We start from the raw sequence: 24,139 nt of genomic DNA on the forward strand, positions 1-24,139 counted from the left end.
TCCTTTAGCGATCGGACCATCAAAAAACGTGAAAGATACAATTTAGAGGTTTTCATCTTTTGATTAACAACTGCGTATCAACCAGCATATTTACTCAGTAATTAGGTAGTTTCGACCTATAATATTCTAAAACTGCGAAGTTTGGACACTAGCAAAGTCTCACGAAAAAAACTCATAACCTTTGAAAATAAAGGAAAATATTTGAACCTATTTATTAACAGGAGTTGGGAAAATATTTTATAGAGTTAAGAGATAATTTACAGCGAGCCGGATATAATAGCAACAAAGAAAAGCAAACGTTTAAGATGGCTGAGCCAACTATTGATAAGGGACAACACCAGCACGGTAAAACAGGTTTTTAATGGTAGAGCCTATGGTAGAAGACCTCTAGGAAGTCCAAGACGACGTTGAAGAGACCATGCTCACTGAGTACTGAAGGACGTAAGAAAATTTGGAGCAGAAATAGAAATGACGAAAGACAGAGATAAAAAAAACTGTTTGAAAGCACCGCATGAAACAAGTGACTTTGCACGCAGTCGCGCGCACAGGGGAAAACTTAAATACACCAAAGGATGAAGTTCGAAGTAGCTATCTCCCATTTTCTCGCTCTGAGAAAATGACTTGGTGATGTAACTGGCTAACACTCCTGACCGACCATTGGAAAATCCGGGTGCGAATCACGGCTGTCCAATATTTTTTCATGGCGAACTTCATCCTTGGTCTATTTAAATTGTTTGAAACGACAAATTAGGAAAAAAACATATACAGTAATTAATTCTGTTTTAATTTAAACTATATACAAAACCGCACCATTGCTTTGCATTGAGGAGGTCATGATCCTTACATTCCATAAGCCGGCAGCATGATCCATCAGTGGAACGTGGCTTTTATTAATTATCGGAATAATAAACAGTCCAGAATATTCAAAATCCACTCCTACAATCATATGCATGTTGACGATCAACTTAGGCGAGATTATTATCCCTAAAGAGGTCTCCAGGAGAGGCGAAGAAACGTTGGCAGTTCTTACAATTGACGCGGGGGGAGCCAAGATGAATTAAACGTTAGATAAAGTCATTTTAAATAATAAAACCCCATTTCATTTACGCCATGTTCAAAACAGCACCATCCTTTTATGATAACCCTATATTTTGCATGCCGAATACGCTACGAGTAGCAGCACTAACAATGGGACGCTGAGGGGACAGGTCGCGATAGTCGTCAACAATTAGGCCGGCGCAGAAACACCTTGGAAACTCAGAAGGCTCTTCGACACCGAGGGAAAAAGAGGTCCAAAAAAATCCTCCGGCACCACCCCACCCGAAACAGGCAACTAACCGGAAATCCAAACCACACCATCAACCCATCAGCAAGACCGTGAAACGAGGAGCCTTCGAAGGACAAAAGCCCGCACCCAATCCTTTCCATAGCGAAATCCCAACCGCATCCAGATCCCATTGGCCACCCGTAGAAATCAGCGAAGCCTAAAGCAGCGAAGTAGTCTACCCCCGACCCAGATTTTGTGAAAACCGTTTAGAGACAGAACACCGAAGAAAAAGCATGGACTACGGAGACGTATTTGATCTCACACCAGAGCCTCACTTCATTCCAGGGTACGTACGAAAAATTTAAGTTTTCTCCCATATTTTTAAATTATTTTCATTTTAAAATAGATCAACGCACGCAAGAAAATACATTTTTTCATGATTTTTTATAACATTTTATAATTATTTAGTTGAAATATTGAGCTTTTGCGTTATTAGACCAAGATTTCCAGGAAAACGTATAATGGAATACCACAAAGTTAATCAAGAGTTAGTGAATTTTGTTATAAGACCAATCTCGCTTTCATTCAGCACAGTTATACGCATAAATAAATACGAAAAATGCGTCTCAATGATGCCAGATTCGTTTATCGTTGATACAAACGAAATTATACTCTTGCGAAGCGGGATCCAGCTTGATTTGACGAGGAAATTCCTCCTCCACCTGTGAATCCAATTTTGTTCACCTCAAATTAGTTGACGTTCAATGCATTTATTGTAAATCAGTTTTCCTAAAATGGGACGTAAAAAATACAGTTAAAGCCGTGATAAGCATACTGATTTCTTCCCATTATCGATCTCTGCCGATATTATTTCCACATAAAGCATTCCAAATAGCAAATCTTTTTACAGTTATTCGATTGCATATTAATTTATTCCCATGAGCAAAATTCTACGACGGATAAATTTTTCCTATACTTTTCTAATTCATATTAATTATTTAATACAGCTATAATATTCAATTCAAATGATTCCTAGCCTCAATTTCCGTTTAATACATTTCATTGAAAATAACAAAGCTCATTGCTAAAAATACCTGCAAGATCATTCAAGCTTTGAAGTTACTATTTTTCCAATCTTTAGCCAACGAAATTTTGATGCAAAAATCAGCAAAAACATTTCCAACTAAATTCATGGAGTATGGATATTGACTTTTTTGGAGAAATTTCAACTGATGCCGACCTTAACGACTGCAATGTTTAAGTAACTATCAAAATAAATAAGATTTTTACTCTCTCTTCAAACGGTTTTTAACATTACTTAGTAGAACTCTCTTACCATAAAGACAAATAATAAATGCAAAATTAAATTATAATAAATGCAACTTATAAATCTGAATTTCAAACTTACTTTCGCCCTCTTCAACCTATTACGGTTGGATAACAAAGGCACTGCTCTGAAAACTTGCTGAAAGCCTTACATTTATTTTAAAAAACTTTTCTTGAATTCCTAAATTTTAATTACTCTTCTTCACAAAAATTATTAAACAAAAAATGTGAGATGCAGGGCGAAGTTTCAAATAAATTTAAATGGATATCACTCCAAAATTGTTTGTGGTTTGGTAAAATCATAATTTAAATTATTCATCGCGCTGGCACACGGAGCTGATGAGAGAATGAGCCGCCGATTTTTATTTTCAGAAGTGGCCTCTAAATTTCATGGTTCAAATTTCTTTCCTCTCCCAGTTACACCGGTCACTGTGCCCACTACCGATATCGCATTGGAGAAACTTACGGTCACGCCACACACAAGGCACTAATGCAGCCCGTATCATGCGAATACAACGGTCATCTGGTCATCACAGACATCCAACAAGGAGTCGTAAGTACCACCAATCAACGCTTTAAAGCTGCGACGTTCCGCTTGAAAAGTCAAATACTACGAGTAATGAAGTATATTTGATTGTTTTCAATTATTATAATTCAAGTATTCTACCGATTAAGGCAAGTTTCCATGGAGTATTTAAGACGTACTCGGGCAGTCCTCCCTTTCCGTCACGACTTCCCTCTTGCCTCATCATCATCATCATTAGTCAACAATCCTAAGATTGGTTTGACGCAGCTCTCCATTTCTCCCTCCTATCCGCTAATCTCTTCATAGCTACATATTTATTCTCTTTTACATCCTTTATAACCTGTCCGATATAACTCATTCGGGGCCGTCCCTTGCCCTTTTTCCCTTCCACTTGTCCTTCAACGATTGTCTTCATCAGACCATCGTGCCTCAAAATGTGGCCAACTAAGTTGTCCCTTCTTCTGCTTAATGTTTTTAGGAGGCTTCTCTTTTCTCCCACTCTCCTTAGCACTTCCTGGTTACTCACACGGTCAATCCATTTTATCTTCATCACTCTTCGGTAGCACCACATTTCGAATGCTTCCACTCTTGACTTCTCTGCTGCTGTCAACGTCCAAGCCTCGCTTCCATAGAGAAACATACTCCATATGTAGCATCTGATGAATTGTTTCCTTACATCTATGCCTTCCCTCTCGCCTACTCCATTTAATTCTATCTAAAAATCCTCTTCTCTTCCTTCCTCTCCCCATTCGCCCTACCCTCCAGAATTTCTTTCAACATCCCTTCCCCGCTCAGTACTCGCTCCATCCATGCCTTTCGTCTTTTCCGTATTTCGCCTCGAACCTGACTCCCTCCACCGAAAATACGGCGATCAGGGTTCGACTTTTCCTCGAATTAAGTAATCATTTTACTTTAAAAATAGATGCATCGGTGGTATTGAATTCGAATGTATACGCCCACGCACAACGAGAGGAGGTAGTACATTCTGGGCGAGCGACCTCGGGCTTCAGCTCTTACTGGGTGGGTCCGAATTCGAACATACTTGAATAATTAGTTCTCAGTCTTTCGAAACACTGCTCAAGGCCGGAGCCGGGACAAACCACTTGAGACATTCAATCGCGCATGTAGTCGGGAACTGAATTTTTAACAAAAAACTAACTTGGAAACGTTAAAACAATGAATAGCTATAATCAACTGAATGACCCTCTGTATTTTTGGTTAAATGTGTAGTTGTAAACTAAATAAAATTCCTCCAACGAAACTATCTCAAAAGAGTATACAGCGCGCTGCAGCGCTAGTTAAAAAACCGCTCGAAAATTAGTTAATTACAGCCAAACTAAGGCCCACTCAATGGAACCACTATCAGTTCAGGGATGTGTTCGCCATTCCGAATGCCATAAAAAAAATACGGCATTGAAAAAGGCGGAGCAAGGTACGAGGTCTCCCCTTGTCAGTGGAAAATATTTAAGCCTAAGAAACTGTTAAGGATAGCAATATACGGAAACTCAGCGGAGATAATTAACCAATTTACCTAGCCGGAATTAGAACTTGGAACTCAAGTTTAAGGTCAAATATGCATTCTCACTGTCAGAAATATCGTGATTCTCATTTATATTCGTCACAAGGAGGCAATCTACATTAGAGGAACTGGGGAGGAAATTTGAATTAAACCTAAGATTAAATTTTAAGTAACTAGTGTCAAATATTCCGCCTAAAAGGAAGATTACCACCTGTCTGAATATTTGCTGCTTGATGATTTCCAAGTAGCATAATCGTAACCATATAATTGCTACTGTATAAAATAGGAATCTGGTTCACATGTCATGTTTTTCGGAGAATTATTTTTTCGAAATTTATAACACTTCTCTTTAGTCTTCGCTGGAGGTGAACATATATTTGATAATAACTTTGTTAATAAGCAAGAGGACCCCAAATTGGTAGCTTAGATTTCTATAGAGCAACCACGGACAGCTGGATGAGTTGGTCTGGGAAATATTCATGGCTGCGGTAGAATGGAAGAAAAAAACCACACGCATATCACAAATCCTGAACCGCGTTCGTCTCACAGGTAAACATGCATAGGATAGCATTCAAGGCTACCTCAATTCATGTAAGGTCTTCTCCGTCACGCCGCCCGCAATCACATTAAAGATGTCCTATTTCCTTTCTAGGACGAAAACAGAGAAAAATTGGGCACAAGGCAGTATTACAATCTTCGGTAAGGCGAGAAAAAGGCAAAATAAACTAATAACAGTCGATCATACCACGCAAGCACGAAGTAAACCGTTGGATACTTAATCTTAAATAGCACGATCATTTTTTCTGTCCCTTGCGAGCGATAGCTCCAATGGCGGCGGAAAAAATACCGTTTCACGCAATCATTTTCCGCTATGGCTCCAGGGATGGAAATCCCATCCCTTTTTCCAACACTCGGCACGTCCAATTTTCCGCCGATGAAGCCATCGCCGGTACCACTCTTTCGGCCAGTCAGAACGCACGGCCGCTAAAAGTGATTGTAAGGACACGCTTGACTTTTAATTGAATGACAGCTGTGTAGTAAATCAAAATTATGGAAAATGCGATGCAAAAAAAGGAGGGTGGGAACAACCGTGTGATTCAGATACTGATGGGTCGAGCGATCACTCCTTTGGTCCCTGAAAAACTACGCACCTGTAAATCATAGATTTCATTACATCAGCTATGCTCAACGTCCTTTCGGACGGACTGGGTGCTGGACTTCCCTACACATTCCCTGTGGTTTGTGATATTTTCCGCGGCGAATAACTCGCCACTACTTTGGTTATATTCAGGCTCTATTGATTTCACATTTGTCAACTTACAATAAATGCAAATATGTATACCATAAACAAAAAGTAATTCTTGACGGAATTAGCTGTGATGCTGTAAAAGTTACATCAGGTGTTCCACAGGGAAACGTAATCGGCCCCCTGTTGTTCATTATATACATTAATGATCTCTGCTCTCGCATTAGCAGTAAAATACGTTTATTTGATGACGACACTGTCATCTATCGCGAAATTAGTGATCACTCTGACTATGAAATTCTATCATCGGACTTAAACAACGTTCATTTGTGGAGCCAAGAGTGGGGACTCGAACTTAATCTGAGCAAATGCATGACGGTACATTTCTTTCGGAATTCGTCCAACTCTAACCATGTTTATGCAGTAAGTGGTATTTACATAAAGGCAACAGACGAAGTGAAGTACTTCGGAGTTACGATAACCTCGAACCTCACGTGGGGAACAAATATAAAGAATATTTGCGGCATAGCCCTAAAGAAATTTGGATGTGTCAAGCGTATTGTGGGATTTTAGGATGAGAAAGTAAAAGAAAGGTGCTATTTAGCTCTCGTCCGACCGCACCTTGAATATGCAGCGAGCGTATGGGATCCGGTGCAGAAAGACTTAATCTGCGAAATGAACAAAATACAAAGGAAGGCTGCGCGTTTCGTCAAAAACCGCTACGGGAGTACAGACTGCGTTACCCAGATGTTAAGCAAATTAGGCTGGGAGCCGCTGGAGACTCAGAGGCTGCGCGCTAGGCTTAGATTGCTTGAACAATTGAGAATGGATATCTTTAAGAGCGACACAGAAAACAATAATAGAGCCACACTATATTTCCAGGTCCGATAGAAGCGATAAATTAAGAAAGATGTTTTCCCGAACGGAGAGATATGGAAATTCGTTTTTTCCCCGAACCATAAATGACTTCAATAAACGCTAGTCCCAACTTCGTTAGAGCACTTCATTTTTTGTGTGTATATGGCTGGTGTCCTAACACCTCCTGATACACGCCTTTCAGGCGGCTTGCGGAGTATTATGTAGATGATGGAAAAAGTTAAATAATTTTAATAAAATTATATAACTCCAAATTTCTCAAAGTTACAACTTAAATAACAAAAATGAAGGTATCTTCAGTGGTTAAAACGCCAGTGTGGAAGGTAGCATCCTCAATTTTAATGCAATGCAAGTCACAAAAAAATTTAATTTTTTATACACTATACATCTTCTTTTTCTGCAGCTTAATTCTTAGTAGGAGTTGCTTTTCCTAAATAATCGGCTACAAGTCACTCGATCCTGGGTATCCATCGATTACAGTCAAACGCTTCTTCCTCAAATTCTCGACAAAGTCCCTCCATCTTCTCTTTGTCCTTCCCCTCGTTCTATTCCCTTCTGCCTGCAAATTTCGAATTCTATCCCCAAATACTCCTCAACCCTTCTTAAAATATAATCCAAACTATTGCATCCTTCTCTCTTGCACCTTCCTTCAGATCTTAATCATTCCTGTCATCACCCTCATATTTCTTAATTACCACCCGGAAACTAAAAACCAGTAATATAAGTGAAGCATTTTACGATGGTATGTCCACAAATTAAAGCATCCACGACAATTGCCGTGATTACTGTCTCTCTCAAAACTGTAAACATTTCATCTTAAGAAGTTTCATTTCAATTAAATGGTTCGTTTTGAGGCAAAAAAAAGTGCTCAGAGTCTTGATAATGTCAGTACATTTCGGGAATCAGAACGTTTTGTTTCGCCACGATGATAAACTTTTGGCCACTATTTCCACGAACCCAATGAGTTCACGGCTTCTTCAATCATTGCTCACGCGAAATTCATGAGGTTCACACGTCACGCGGCGTCAGCCAATAGAAATACGTTTCGCGTCGTGGGCGTGGCCGAAGCTCCTAGCGGACTTTAAAAGTCACTTGTCTCGGTTAAAAATCGGATTTGAGCTCTGAAATTTGGCGTTTGTGTTATTCATTCATATCTACTTGGTTTTAAAAAACGAAAACCAATTTTTAATTTTGAGTGTTCCCTCCTATTCCAAATCCTATTCCTTCTTGTTTTTCCCATCATCCATCTCAGAATCTTCATCTCGGCCTACATAATACATATAAATAATTAAATATGACACGAGGTAAAAAACATCACGTGAAGAATTTTAATATAAAAAGAGATAAATAAGAACGTATATGAATTTTTTGTCACATGTTCGTTTCAGGAATTGACAAACAGATAAAAGTATAACTTTTAGACGATAAAATATAAATATTTTCTTTAGATATTCATTCTTGATTATTTGCAGACGTTATGAAATGTAATTATATTGAAAAATCGAGTGTCGCAGCGGAATGGTGTTTATTTCCATAAAAATTTAAACGTCGATTACGAAAGAAAGTGCAACAGCTTTTCTATTATGGATAGAGGTCTCTAGCGATCTCCTTAGAAGATGTATCGTGGGTAGTCCCCACAAGGAAAAAAAATCTTAGTGTACTAGCCCCAAAACTCCTTCCCCGTCTATTTGCACGCCCTCGAGGTATCGTTGACAGCTCGTTTATGCATTTTGTTTTGGTTTCTTCCAATCCACCACCTCATGACGGTGCCGCGTGTGACTTCGCAGAGTGAACGGCCTGCAATGAGAGACGTGAGGTCACTGGAGGAGAGAAGCAGGGACCTGCAGGCCGTCTACAAGGTCCCGTTCGTGCCAGGATATCAAGGTGAGCAGGGATAGACGTAAGGGGCGCCCACCTCTTTTGAGCCCTCGGTGGCCAAGGACGCTTTTCAGCGCAATGCGCGCTTTAACCCTATTTTCATTTGCACGCTTTTCCAAAAAGGAGGTCGAACCGCCGAGAAAAACAAAATACATGCAACACTCATCGAAGATTTAGTTTTTGTAGGCGAGGATAGAGCTCACCACGGTGCAAACCAAAAGTGTTTAAATTTCACATGTTCGAGGTAGGAGGGCCACTTTCTATCCGAGGCTTTTCGAAAAAAGTTCATATCCCCGAACATTCTCATTTGCGGACTATTGATTTTAAAAATTGGTGCATTTTTCCACAAAATTGAGCTCAAAAATGTTTGAGGAAAAGTGCTTTCTTACCCTATTTTAATTTCTCACTTTTCCAAAAAGGAGGTCGAACCACCGATAAACGAAATACACATTACGCTCATCGAGTGCTTCAATCAGCAGGTTTACTTTTGGTAAGTTAGGGTAGAGCTCACAGTGTACATGAAATAATTCTAGGACTCCGAAACAGCTCCATTGCACCGATTTTCAAGCTAATGGTATAATATTAAAGTGATTTATTGATGCAATTTGTTGTGCGGAACAATGATCGCGAAATTTTAATAAATCGCAAATGAAAATAACTTTTGATAAAATCTTCGAGAGTTTGACACCGCACTCTTTAAGGCCGTAATAGTATTCGCCGGTAAAGCTTGTGATTTTTTTAGGAAAACAACCTTAATAATCCTCATCCGTGTGTTGAAAATTATAGCATTTTTACAGCTCTTATAAAAAAGAATCCATAAATAATCCCTTAAGTGTTTCAATTTCGCATGCTTGGGATCGGAGGGCCACTTCCTAACCCTGTCTTTTCGCGAAAATTTCAAATCCCCTCATATTCTTACCCTGCACACTATTGATTGAAAATTGGTGCACTTATACACAAAATTAAATTCTAATTTCAATTCCAAAAAATTTCTGTGGAAAAATGCAACATTTTTTTTCTATTAAGGATAGCTTCAAATACATCAAGACCGAATCCATGGAGAACATTAAGTTAAGGCATAGCGACAAATTAAATTATTTATTTACTAGAGAGAGAATTATTTAGAAGTAAAAGAGATGACAAAAGAAGGAATACTGCGATTAAAATAAAGGACAACGAGACGTGAGTTATCTGATAAATACACCAAATATACGTACATCATCTAAAATCTTAATCTTTCAAAATAGGTAATTAATTAATAATTGATTGTTAATTATTACGCTGCGACACGATACTTAAGGGATGGAGAACTCAATACGGAACTGGATTTTAAAATGAAACTGCGTCAAAGGACCGATTGCCAAGCGATTTGCAGAATATTAAAGTGATTTATCATGGAAATGTGATACACCTACAGAGCAATCATCGTAAAATTTCAAAGAATAAGGAATGAAAATAACCTTAATAATATTCATTCATGTTAGAAATCTGAGAAATTTTATACCTCTCATCAATAAGAACGTTCACTATTTTCTCAGACGATCATGCGATACCCTCATAAAATAAATCCGTTGAGGAATAAAGCATGCCACTCTCCTGATATTACGCGATTGGTGCACTGCATTGAGCAATGAAAAAAAATCACAAATCGATAAATCCAATGCTGATGAAAATAATGCAGTGCTCTATTGCTCGCCCCTACAAAACGTTATTACGAACTATTGTACGCATTTCGATGCTTTTCGATGATTGAGAAATCCTGTTAAAAGTACCACATATTTTTTTCACCTTCTTTGAAGTCAGAGAAAAGAAACCTGACAAAAGAGTTCCAATCAGTCAGATAAACCGTAACAATCACACCACTGACATATCGGCACTTCTCCGACATCCGCCGTCGATAAATTTATTGCACTTCCACCGAAGAAAAGGAAAATTGCGTAAAAAGGAAGAGACTTTTCCAGGCGGTAATTACCACGCGAAATTCTTTGTGATGCAAAACACACCGTTGGAGCGAGCTCTTGCCACTTCAGGCGGGCTGCGTAAAAATATCACACCTCATTTCACACAAGCGTGATATCATTCAGAATCATGCTCATACCACCATGTTTTATCGCATTGAAGCAAAATAAAAATGAGCAATCAGGATCAACTTTGAACTAGAAAGAGCCTCGTGTATTTATATCACAAAGTGATACCAAATGAGATTCCACAAAGGTATAGCGCAAAAATATTACGAGAGCCATGTGGGGAAAAATCTTACAAAAACTCCTCTTTGAAAAAACTACGACCTTGGATAAATTAAAGTTTTTATTTACTAATGAGGGAGAGAATTATTTCATATACAAGAGAGAAATATTTTTATTTGGATAAGAATGAACAAGGCGTAAATTCTCTGATAAATACATCAATATATGCATACATACATACATCTAAAATCTGAATATTTCAAAAAAGGTAATAATTTGTAACAATTATGCTGAGCCACGATACATACGGATAGAGAAATCAATAAAAAACTGGCTCGTAAAGCAAAACAGCAGCAAAGGACATTATTGCCAAGCGATTTTCAGGACATTGAAGTGATTTATTTAGGCAATGTAATATGCAGAGCTATGGCCGTAAAATTTTTATAAATCGGGAATGGAAATAACCTCGCTCCATCCCAATCCTACGTCTCTCCAGCATCTCTTGTATTAATATCCTTGCCTCCCCACCATATCCAGCACTTCTTTATCTCTGTTCCTCTCCATCTACTTCATCTTCTCCATTATCCTTCACATCTAGGTACATATCGAGCACCTATCTTCCTTCCTCGGGGTCAATTGTTGTTATGAGCTACAATCCAAATCAGATTCTTCACAAGCAATAAGACATTAATTTTTCGCGCTTTTCCTAAAGAAAATAGGACACCCCTTGATGGGAATAGTGTACTCTGATTAATATTTATTGTGCTAATTCTTTTTTTTAATTCCAATGTTATTATAACAAAACCATCAAATGAAATGAAGCAGTATATTTTAATAGGAGCTAAACGTAGGCACCTAAATTAATTACAACCACACACTTGGATTTTTTTCACGGGGAAAAAATACGACGACCAATATGGCTTTGGCCCAAACTAGGCTATCACGGATTCGACAACACCTGACCCCTCCCTTAAATGGAATGCTATATTGGCAACTGTTTAATTTCGTAATCAAAGAGAGACAGACTATTTCGTAAACTGCCAACGCCTTACGTGAGTGTGAAGGGAAATTTTTTTCACAGCCTTTCGAACGAGATAAATGAACAATGAAATTTCAAGCGATAAATCAATGACATTTTCACTCTAATCTCTCCTTTCACATAATGTACATCAAAACTGAAAGTACCGAATGTCAACTGACAATATGACTAAGCATTAATTTACACCAATAGTTAAATCTTTCCAAATAAATAAAAAATAAAGCATTGCAAACAAATTTTGACACCGTATAACCCCGGGATCTATAAAAATATTAGGCAAAGTAAAACGAGGACAAGTAAATGGCTATATTGTAAGGGAATCTTAAACTACATGCATAGGATAATTTTAATAGAAAAATGGATACATTTTAAGAGAGAAAAACAGCCGACCGTAGCGAATTTTCATTTAACTATCATGACTTCCATTATTATACCAGCAACTAGTGGCGTAACTATGATGGGGTGGGGGATGTATCCCCCCTCCAAAGCCTCAAAGAAATCAAAAAATTATTTTAAAATCTTGTCTGGATTTGATACATAATAACTACCTCTGCTTAAAGTTAAATTATAAGTGCCAAAATGATTTAAATGCATTTTCAGGTATGTAATTTTTCACAATTTTTCCTGAACTTTCCGTTTCCTGGTGGGGTTGCCCCCAGTAATCCCCATCATTCCCCCCCAAAGCATAATATCTAGTTACGCCACTGTTAGCAATTAATAAAAGAAATAGTACACGGTTAAGTGACTACATTCCATTATCATTCTGACTCAGTTTTCATGGCGTTCATCAAATCAGTTTTTTTTCATACGAAGTTCTAACTGCAATTCTGAATTTCATCAATGCAAAGATAAGCAATGCCATAAGACCCGAGAGAAAATTTCGACTTAGCAATTCCCGCAGGTCTGCTAGTAATTTTATATAATAATATTTTCAATTTGTCCTACGATTTGCAGAAGTGATGGAGGACACGTCAAAATGACACATATACTGTTTTCAGAATTAAAAATACATGGAATAAAAAATATAATCATACATACGTACAATAAAAATGGAGATAAAAAGAAATATTAACACCTGACACACACAAAAAATATGGATGAATTTCTGCGTTCTTCAATGAGTTCATCCACACTATAATCTTAACAAATAATCTTCACTACTTAATGCGGGACATCGTTTTAAATGTACTGTGTTCTTCTGATGGCTTAAGAGCAACAGGCAAAATATTGAACAATCTAATACCATCGGCTAAGGGACTGCGTTATTATAATGATGAGCGATGGCGGTTATGATTAATGCGGTCACAAGTGCGGGTGACCGCATTTATCAAACAAGATTATGGGGATTAGCATTGGATTCAACAAGGTGAAGGCTATTAAGAGTTAGCTATCCGTGAATCACTTCGTGATTAACTATATGTATACTTTGTGCGCACAATAAGGTTTCGTCCCGCGCATCGGAGGCACTCTGGGTGAGCGTTTCAACGTGGCCGCCACCGAAGCTGTGTCGGAATTCGTGGAGACCCGGAGGGCGGACCTATGTCGCAGACAGCAGCTGCAGCGAGAGGCATCTGGCGGAGGACGATCGAACCACAGCATGGGCGGAAGAACGGTAAATAATAAAAGGCGCCATGTATCCATAATCCAAACAACTACATCCAAACTTAACTCTACTTCTTTCTATGGTCTTGTCATCCCAAGATGTTTTTTTTTGCAACAGCTTATATGAGGTAAAACTCAAAGAACAGAACCCAACAGAGAAAATATAAGTCGATTTTTATCTGGTTAATTGAGACAAAAATGCGTTTAAGGGGCCACTCACCGATGGTATTTACCCGATACTGGAGATATGCTATTTTTTAAACACTAGAAACCGATTTTGAACGTCTTCTCCTACTCCACTGAATTATCCCTTAGCGTGTATGCTCATTCTTAATTTCTTTAACTGCAGCTTAGTTATACTAACGCAACACAGATTAATGCGCACCAAAAATTACTGTATCGTCAACTTGCTGGTTGGGGTGAACATTGTTCAACTACAGAACGCGCCAGTGGCGCCACAAATAATGATAATAAAGATAAACAGATCCCTTGGCATTTCCCTGACCCGCGATTTCCCATTAAGTCCCAAACATATATTGTAGGTTCATTGGAAGTATGTAGATGCAATAAATGAATGCATATGTAAATATATACTATAAATAATCTAAAAGCCCATGAATTTGCTCTTCCATTAAACAACCCTCGGTGAGCACTCGTTAGTTGTCATCTCTCCCTTTCGTCGAAATATTTCGAGATATTTATTAATTTATCAGCATAAAATCCAAAAAAGGCAAGAAGACCTTTTGCATCGGATTTTTATTCAATGGATTATGCAAAAAAGTGCAACATAGAGAAACAAATCATTAAATTAACTCAGACATCACGTATCGTATCACTAACATGACCGCCTCTACGCTATTTATAGTTATTTAGGGAGGGAGGGAGGGAAAAGGTAGAGGACTTTAGAAAGGAAGACTTCTGATGGCGGTCGTCTATGATGAAATCGATGATGTTACATCAAAAGGAGTTTTGATGGAATAGGGTAGTTTCCTTCATCAAAGAAAACGTAAATGAAAAATGTAGCTTTATCGAATGCCAGTCAAAAATAGCAATAAAAACAACAAAAACCTATTTTAAAATGATTTATGCTGCCATATTCATAATCCAGCAATTTTTCTTCGACAGAGGAGTTAAAATTGCTGTCAGGCATGGCAAAAACGTATTTGTTCCAATGAACCTCCCAATAAGTGAAAAACCATAATTATTTTGCAACATTGAAAACTGACATTCCTCAAAGAAAATTCTTGTACAGATAAAATTAAAATCCTTACAGATGCGCAGTGGCGTAGTATTGTTGGAGTATTATTGGTGCAGTGGGCGGGGGGTAGGGGGGGTCCGGACCCCCCCCCCCCCTGGAAATATAAAAACACAATTTTCCCCATAAAAGATAAAAAAAATATAGAAAAAATCGTGAATTTACGAAATATTTTTTAAAAATGAAGTATTGTCGATTATGAAAAGCATTAAAATTATTTTAAAACACTACCTAGTACCCTATTTTTCAAAAATTTTCCCCCCTGATTTTGGACCCCCCACGAACGAAATCCCCGACCACGCCACTGCAGCGTACAAAACTCATATTACTTCAATTAGAAAAGTTTCATTCGTACGATGAAATTCCAATCGATTATAAAATATTAAGGAAATGCATCCCTGAGCTCATCTGACAGCAAATTCATAACGCCTCTCCAAATGTTAAAGCAATACATTTTTCCTCTGGACTCAGCATCAAAATTGGGGGGGGAGGTCATGGCCTGTGTCCGGAGATTATGGAATACCCGCCGAGAGAGTTCTCCTGTTTTAAGTTTTTTAAAATACCCATTTTTGAGCAATAGGGTAGTTTCCTACATCAAAGAAAACGAAAGGCATTGATTGCGATTCGTTACCCATCATTAGTTTATTCATAATATAAAAATTATTTGGTTTTAGAAATACCGGTTTAGACGAATGGCAATGGTCAATTTTTATCCTCATTTGAAAAAGGCCAGATTGGCGCCCATACGATGCCACTCTACGTGGCGTCACAGGGACCTAGTTTCTATACGAGTAGATAGGAGTTTTACAACGTCTGAGATTACCAATGCATGAATGAGGCACAGAGCTCAGGGAAACATGTCTTAATAATCACTTATTAAAACTGGCTAAGGTCGGAAAGTTTTCTTCGTTTGATAAGGTATTAATAATCCTTATTTAAGCCAAGCGCTACCAGCTAGCAGCGTACTCTGCTACCTGCTAGCATCCTGTGTCGTATCAGCGCTCAAAGCCTCGCCCCAAGGTCACCTCACTTGCGGCAGCGGGAACCAGAACGACGTCACACGGAGTTTTCCCGGCATTCATACTAACCCGTCGCGTTTTCGCGCGCTTGAAAATTTTCACTTTTCATTTAATCGCGAAAAATAGATATCGTCATTTAAAAATCTAAAAGCGTGAAATACGTACTCCAGGAGTAATAATCTTTCGCTTTAGGCAATAAAAATATAATAGGAAACCACCCTATTGCAGGAAAGAGGCAGCCGGTAGGTAAGGTTTGTCTGAGTCACAGATAGACAGGTGGTGAAGTAGATGGAAAAGAGACGAGTTCCGGGTTTTACGGGAAGGAATATGGAGGGAGAAAATTGGGAGAATGTCCTTTGACCTGAGGTGGCCATTAATGATTCGGTGGAAAACCTGAGGTCAATGAGTCGAATGTATTTTTCTCCAGTTAGAAAACAACAAATTAATTTAAGCACTAAATTCCATCAGCCGCTGATGGAGGTGAAGCCCGAGTTCAGGGGCCTCAGGAAGGTAAAGAGCCAAAGCGAACAGCGCGGAGAGCACCCTTACAGCGGCATATGGCCAGGAGAGCAGACGGCCTGCCCCCACGGGGGCAGAAGTCAGAGGAGACCCCACGTGTCCCGGACTAGTCCGCGGTGCACCGTCAACCTCCCACCGATTGATGAGATGGAGGAGCAGCCCAGGGAGGAGTGGTACCAGGACCCGAGGCATTGCTTCCATCAAGATCCAAACTCGATGAGGTAGGTGCGCATTTTTAATTCCACTTCTCAAGGAACCGCCAACATATTGTGATTGTAGATGTATATATTTATTAAGGATGGACGGATCCAGGATTTTTTTCGGATCCGGATTCGGATCGGATCCTTGATTTTCGGAGACGGATCTTTCGGATCGGATATTTTCGGATCCAAATGCATCTTCAAATTCCTGCTATATAAAACCAAGTAATTATTCAAGTTTATTATGGGTACGTACAATCGAAGGAATGATTTTTAGATTTTCAAACACATTTCAATATTTTTATTAAGTAAAAATCATTTTTACAGGCTTTCAAGCTGTTTTTTTTAATATCTTCACATGCTCAGGACCTTAACTGTTACGCTTGGGTTTGGAAATGAAAATAGGAAAAATCTTCGGATAAACCACTGACCAGTGGCGTAGGACAAGAATCGCATGCGACGGCGCATTCGAAGATAGAATCGGAACTCTTTCCACCCTTATTCGTTGCGTTGCGTGGGGCGTTGCATTCACTAAAGCTATTATTTAAAATTTCGGATCCAGATCCGATGTCTTCTGCGACTTTGGATCCGATGTATCCAATGAAGGTCAATATCCGCGGATATTTGGATCCGAAATATCCGATCCGACCATCCCTAATATTTATAAAAAAAAGCAGAAATTTTCCGGCGTAATCCTCATGTCACGTACCGCTATGCTCAAATGCTAAACGTTTCACCCAGTTCAAGGTGTGCACCTCAAGGTATGAGGCGCGGCGGTGTGTGCCCACAATGCTCTCCCGGCCCGTCGGCTTATGGCAGTTGCGGCCTGCCTCCGCACGGGGAGCGGCCGCATCAGCCCCTGCACCCCCGACCACCCCCGAAGAATGAGTGCGCGGGCGGGAGGTTCGTCCTGGCGGACATCAGGCCCGATATCGCCGCCGGATTTTTCCAGGATGTCCCGTGCCCAGAACCATCTTTCCTGCCCGACCACTCCACGTCACCGTACTTCATGGAAATTGGGAACCCGGACAAGACTTTCAAAAACGGTGAGAGGAATATGTCTTTCGATAGACACGGATAAAAGTTTTACGTAAAAAAATATTTAATTGCTCATTAACCTTTAAGTGCGATAGTTACGTAACTATTTGCGTAGGGACATATGGACCCAGAATGTATACCTTTAAAGTAATAATGGTCACATGATTGGAAACAAACCTGCGTTTTAGTAACATATGAAACTGAACCTATTTCAGGTATTTAACATTTTTTCTATAAAACTCTGTTATATAATATGTAGTTGTACAGATAATTTGCAAGTACTGTATTCGTACATCAAATTTCAAATGCACAATTCTCTAACGTCCGCGACGAGTCGCACAGCGGTATTTTTCAAGACGCAAACGTTCGCGTCGGACCAAAAAGCTAAATTATGATAAATAATGTATCCAGACACAAAAAAGGGCATGGAAGGAGATACAAAATTACGTTATGAGATTACAGGGGACGCTAACTGCTGAAATATTTAACTGAATGTAACTTTTATTCATTAGAAAAACCTCTCGGTTAATATAGACCCGATCGCGACTAGTTAAAGGGTTAAAACCATTCAACTGCGACAGGGTTGAACTTGAATGAAGTGAAAGTGCGAAATACGATGGAATATTCAAGGGAAATGATGATTATGATACTATTCCCGGGGAATACTGCTAATCAGCGCTGTTGGCCTCGGGAAACTTGAGCGTATGCACGGGTACTTCGACGCAGAAATCATGTGTACAAGAGCATGGATACGAATAACTAAGCAGCTGAAAGGGTCAAGGTTACATAATTACTGACTCACTTACTCTAACTAAATCAAATTTTTTTCTTGCTCAGTCCTGCGATTTTTTAGACAAAATTTTACTCTTAAGACGCTTCGCTTGAAATTCTTCAAAACCGAATCCTTCGTTACATATTACTTAAAAAGACTATTAACTGTGTTTCTATATTCAGAATTTGGTCTAAAATTACGCAACGGTAAACAAAAGAAATTGTGTTATCATTAGGAAGCAAGAAATAGTAAACCTCCTTCCTTATTTAACACAAAACCGATCCGGGTGTCGGCAATTCAGTTTCATTTTTATTTCCATAAAATATAGTGCTAATTGAAAACCAGGGTTTTTAGTGCTATAGACGTAGAGGATGAGATAGACGTATTTAACTTATTGATTGATCAATCGATAGGAAGTTATTTAGAGCAATAAATAAGAGACCTTTTGTCAACGTTGGGTACAAATGATTTTAAAAGGCCAAAAGCCGAACAACTTGTCTCCAGAAATAAAATTCTATGGATACTTTTAAGTTTTAAGAAAAATTTGGCTAAACTATAAAAAATGCAGTTTTCTCGGGATATTTAAAGGTATAAGTCACAATAACCCCGTTATCCCAGTGACGAGGCCCCGCAGTTGAGCCCAGAACGACCCGTTCCGCACCCACGGCTAGCCGCGATGTCAAGCGGTTCAACTATATGCCAGGATATTTTCAACGATTCACAGAGCCTAATGGCAAAGAACAAATAAATTATGAACAATGAACGGGAAAAATCAGGTTCACATCCATAAAATTATTCAGGTAGAATTTAAAAATTTCTGGTACCGTTAGACGAAAATAAATTATATCGAGCCGTAGAGAAATAAAGAGTAAGAATAATAGAGATTATACCATGAGATCGCGCTGAGAAAATGATTTTTCGAGTATACACTTATTACCAACGAGGAAATAGAATTCTCAATGCAAACACCATGTCCCGACCCAATCTAAAACCCAACCCACCCCAGCATAATACGACCCATCCTTATCAAAATTTCGATATCCATTAACTCAGATTTTTATAATTTTAAGAAGGACGAATTATTGCATAAAATAATGTCATACGTCACTAAGCTGCTTGTTGATTGCATCCGTTTGTATAAATCTGTTATTTGAACGATGAACCATATCCCTATTAAGATAAGTAAATATGTAACATTAATTTAATTGTGGTCGCGTCCATTTCTAGTAGCGCAAAATAAGTAAAAAATCCTAAATTTGGAGAAAATTCGACAAAAATTGGCCATTCGATAAAACTAGATTGTTACCTAATGTTTCAGATGGGTTTTCAAAATACCAAAACTAATGATTCTTTGGCATTTTTCTTCGAACAACTCGCACATTTATTTTGCGTTCCTGCGCAGCAAAATTATAAGTCTTTAAATTCCATAGACGAACTTCATTCTCACCTGTGAACACCGAGAACATTATGACGGCTATAAAAACAAAACCGCCGCTAAAAATAGCAGACTATTCCCCGCAGCGGTGCGGAACAAGTGGCAATTTGGTATCCGTGGAAACGCGATGAATTTTGTTGATATCGATAATCCCAGAGCTCCACAGTGGCTCCTCACAGAAGGGTCACGAATAGTCAGGTGTTTTCGAGAGATAAACATATTATCATCGGTGGATAGGGGAAGGTAAAACAGCAGACATGCGGTGCGATCCGTTGCACGATGAAATGCGGCTAAACTTCATCCGCATGCAAGCGGCGGGTGAGTTGAATTCCCTCATTGAGAACTATTTTAATTAATTCATTGTTTTTTTTTCCTGCAATAATACTTCCCCGGTTAATCGCCAATATATAAGCGTGCTTAGCAAATTTTTCAGGTAAAAAGTATAATCTTCGACTGGATGGTTACAAATTGAAATACACACTGAAAATTAAGAATTAAATGCAATTGTATCCATTTAATAAATCACGCGGGATCTTAGAAAGCAGTTTTTCGCAGCAGTGAAGGGATTTTTCCACAGGATATAGAGAAGTCGGGGTAAAGGCAGGCAAGAGGAGAATAATTACAATTTCCTAACAAATAATTTAATCACTAGGGAAAATTTTCTTAGTTCCTATTGAAACTAGCTGAAAATTCAAGTTATGTCGCGATCAGTGCCCTACTTCACATAATCGCTGCATTGGTCTGACAAGGTTCTAATTACAACTGCGCTAGTTTCAAAAAAATATTTTAAAGTCGAGCTATAGTTTTATTTACCGCCAAATTAATTCTATCAAGAAATTATCAGCTAGTACGTTTTTCTCTAAAAATTCTGGGAAAATGTGTTCTTTATTTTATCAATCTTTAAATAAGAGTTTTGTAAGATAACAACACCATCGGCCACTATTTCGGAAAAAACTATGTCAATTCAATGCCGGGAATGGTCAAATAAAAGAAATACAAGCATTAAAAAAATCACTAACTCATTTTTCACTGTGTGGTATTCTATTATAATGTTTCTTGATTGGATAACTTTTACTTATACCACATCTTTTTTTGTATGTTTTCCTTTATTTCTTCATGTAAAAAACGAAGTGTTAGAAGTAAAACTTATCCAACCAAGAAACCTAATACGAGCATTGGCTACTACCCCTCTTCCCTCTGGGAAATTTCTGGAAAAATAAAAAAGGTAATATTAAACCCTTTTGTGCACAAGTTTTTATTTAAATAGCTCAATATACAATGCTTACGTGCTGTTGATTCATAGAAAGAACTTGTTCGAAAACACAGTTTTGTATGGAGACATTGGATACCCTTCAGGAGTCCTAAATATCCTCGGAGTTCCCCATACCACAAAAAAAGCAATGACTCTGCTTAATCTGCTCCTGACCATCCTCATTAAAAGCCAAATGTGAACAAATTCCAATGGAACCTCTTTATTGAGATATTAACACAAAATTGAATAAATATGTATTTATACACTACACAAATTTTCACACAAACGATCATATGCTAACTAGCAATAGTTGGTGGCATACAATATTTTCGGGAAAGCTTAAAAAAATTAAAGGGAGTGCTTGCGCCCCTATAGCGCCCTCCCTGATCATGTTTCGGGTATACCTTCCCCTGACATGACTCATTCCCCTAATCCTTCATCGAAATTAGCAGCAAGTATTCATTCTAACACCCTACCTTATCTCACTGGTACCACAGTCCCTCTGGAGGCTTTCAACGAAAAAGTGTCAACTTTTGAGGGAATTGATTTTAAGGCTCAGCTTAGACCTTATAGTAGAACTAGATTTATTAAAACCATCTAAACATAATGATGATGGGTAATTGAATCCAAAAAGCATTAATCAAAATAAATATTACTTGGAAATGAAGGAATAAAACTTTGTAAGGTTCACTATTATCAAACCACCATAATAGTGAACCTTACAATTTTTTATTCCTTTATTTCCAATATGGAGGGGTTTCACAAAGTCAAGCCTGAAGTTATCAGTTATAAATATTACTTACAAGGTAGATGAGAAAATGCCAAGCACAGCCCTTCTAATGTCATGTAATGCAGTACTGAAAGAAAAAATAAGTAGGGTCTCTCTCTGAGATACCTGTATTCTTTTGAATCATCCAACACAAGGTGGTCAAAAGCTTTTTGATGGGAATCTTTTGGAGACAGATGCATTAATGGAAGAATTCATTATGAGGAGGAGGAATCAAGACTTCTTAAAAATTTTTGTGAACTTGAAGCCCTTATCATTAATATTTATTTTGATTTAGTACACTTTGGGCCTGTTTTATATTATCCGGTGAGTGCTAATCATAATGTGATACAGCCTTCAAGTTTACTTGGTGGTGCCTGAAAGTTCTTGTTAGCTTTAAGTTTAATCTTATACAGAAGCAAACCAGAACATTCAACCATCTCCAGATAAAGTTAATGGCTGCATCATCTTATGATGAGTGTAAACCAGACATAAAACCAGCCCTTTTGGACGATAGTTGCATTTCATTCTATAAGCTCCTGAGTGTTGAAAAGGGTGGATTTTATCTTTCTTAAGGCAAAGCAGGTTTTCTGAGGAAACTGGGCGGTAAAAACATGTTCTAAAGGTCGGGTTACACAATACATTAACACGAGAATGAACGCCAACATGCACCGTGTAACCACCCAACTTGTGCGAATGTATGCACAGAAAATAGAACCTGTTCTAATTTGGTTCATGCATTCATACATGTTCCATGTTCCACCAAAATCATTCATGCAAACGTACATTAACTTGTATGTGTTAATGTACCATGTAACCAGGCCTTAAGATTATTTTATGGGATACATAATTCAATACATATTGTAGGAAATTTCACCAATAAATTTAATTTTGCACTACATATTATTTTAAGGCGGGGGCAATATGAGAACACAAATTTTTAATTGGGTTGTAGTATAGTTTTTTTGTTCAAATGCATTATACGCTATACAATAAACTTACAGGGAAGTGCCACATCTTTTTCATTGACTCCCCCTCAAAATGTTTCGGAAATATAGTGTTACATGTACCCCCTCCAAAAGAACCTTTCAAAATATTTTTCAACCATATGACTCGATTTATCAAGTTACAGCCAGCCGGGACACTTTGTCTTTTGGCCATTCAGCCCCCCACAAAACTATTCTCTTCTCGCAAATGCCCTCAATTCATCTGCTGAGGAGACAAGTAGCTCAAGAACACCTACTAAAAAAAGTATACTCTGATACACTGCTTTTTCAATAAAGTTACATTTCAGAAACATCTCCATCCCTACCTAGTATTTTTTAAAGTCCCAGAATGAACAACGAATTCAACTTTTAGAACTATGCCAACAAAATATATAGCTGGTTTGATGAAACATACGATTTTCCGGTATGTGTAAATTGACAGCAAATATCAATATGTATAGGCAATTGATTTCCAAACATGCTCCCAACATCTCCAAAAACCCACACCACCAATAATTTGTGGGGTGGTGTAGGAACTATACTGGCTCTTCGTAGGCATGACCAATTATTACAGAATGTGTATTTAGCAATGTATAGGTACTATAATTATAACAGTTCAAACGTTGTACTTACTCTGGACTCTTGCCAATCTATAGGGTTTGCAGGCCATGTTCCATTCAGTGCAAGTGCATTTGGGCAGTCCCACGATGCCCAAGTCCGCTCCCAGCTGGCAGAATTCACCTCAAATTATAGACGTCGTCAATCACAAGAGTGGGCTCCTGTGGAAATCGGAGGCATCGAGTCATTCCCAAAAGTCAGTGCTGGGCCTGTAATCTACCCCACACATGTAGGATTAATACCAAAGTATGGAGGTCATGTACCCGGAGAAACCTTCAGGTTTGGAAGGACCTACGGCAATGCCACCCGAGATGCCAAGAGCTGGCTACGAGGGGACTTCAGCTGAGAGCGCGAATGGGCCACTTGGCCCTGGACTGAAGGAGGACCCTGGCGTTGTGATAATCCCAAGGCTTATCCTGGAAACCTATACGAAGCACCAATTAAGAAGACAAAACCAGTGACCTCTTTTTCCCCTTATATTTTTGAAAATTTGAGGCCTAGACCTCAGGATCTAAATTTGCCATCAATAAATGACAGACTAACTTACTTCCATGAGCAACCACTCATTTCAACGTACAAAGCTTTCAACAGATAGAATTTTAACAACAAAACTATAGAGGTAGTTTACAGGGTTTTTTTGGTGCTAAAATTGATGGTACGCTCTTATTGTATAGCCAAAATTGTCATTGTCATTGGATCCACATATTCCCGGCATTTTCAAGCAAATGATGGTTTCATTCTCCAACCACATATCCTGTGTTTTATGGAGGTGTAGCAATCATCCATTATCTATAATCCAGCCATTCTAACAAAC

General features: G+C 38.4%; 1 protein-coding gene across 1 annotated transcript; it reads left to right on the top strand.

The window, feature by feature from the left end:
• The first annotated feature begins 1,275 nt into the window (after positions 1 to 1,275).
• Positions 1,276 to 23,871, top strand: LOC124165984 (UPF0605 protein GA14893-like). Its single transcript, XM_046543547.1, has 7 exons — positions 1,276 to 1,613; positions 3,011 to 3,146; positions 8,548 to 8,644; positions 13,306 to 13,475; positions 16,208 to 16,479; positions 17,200 to 17,504; positions 23,364 to 23,871. Exons 1-7 carry the CDS (start codon positions 1,561 to 1,563, stop codon positions 23,669 to 23,671), a joined length of 1,341 nt encoding a protein of 446 aa, XP_046399503.1. The 5' UTR covers positions 1,276 to 1,560; the 3' UTR covers positions 23,672 to 23,871.
• The last annotated feature ends 268 nt before the right edge of the window (positions 23,872 to 24,139 follow it).

The sequence above is a fragment of the Ischnura elegans genome, chromosome 9 (genome assembly GCF_921293095.1).
Source record: "Ischnura elegans chromosome 9, ioIscEleg1.1, whole genome shotgun sequence".
Taxonomy (NCBI): Eukaryota; Metazoa; Arthropoda; class Insecta; order Odonata; family Coenagrionidae; genus Ischnura; species Ischnura elegans.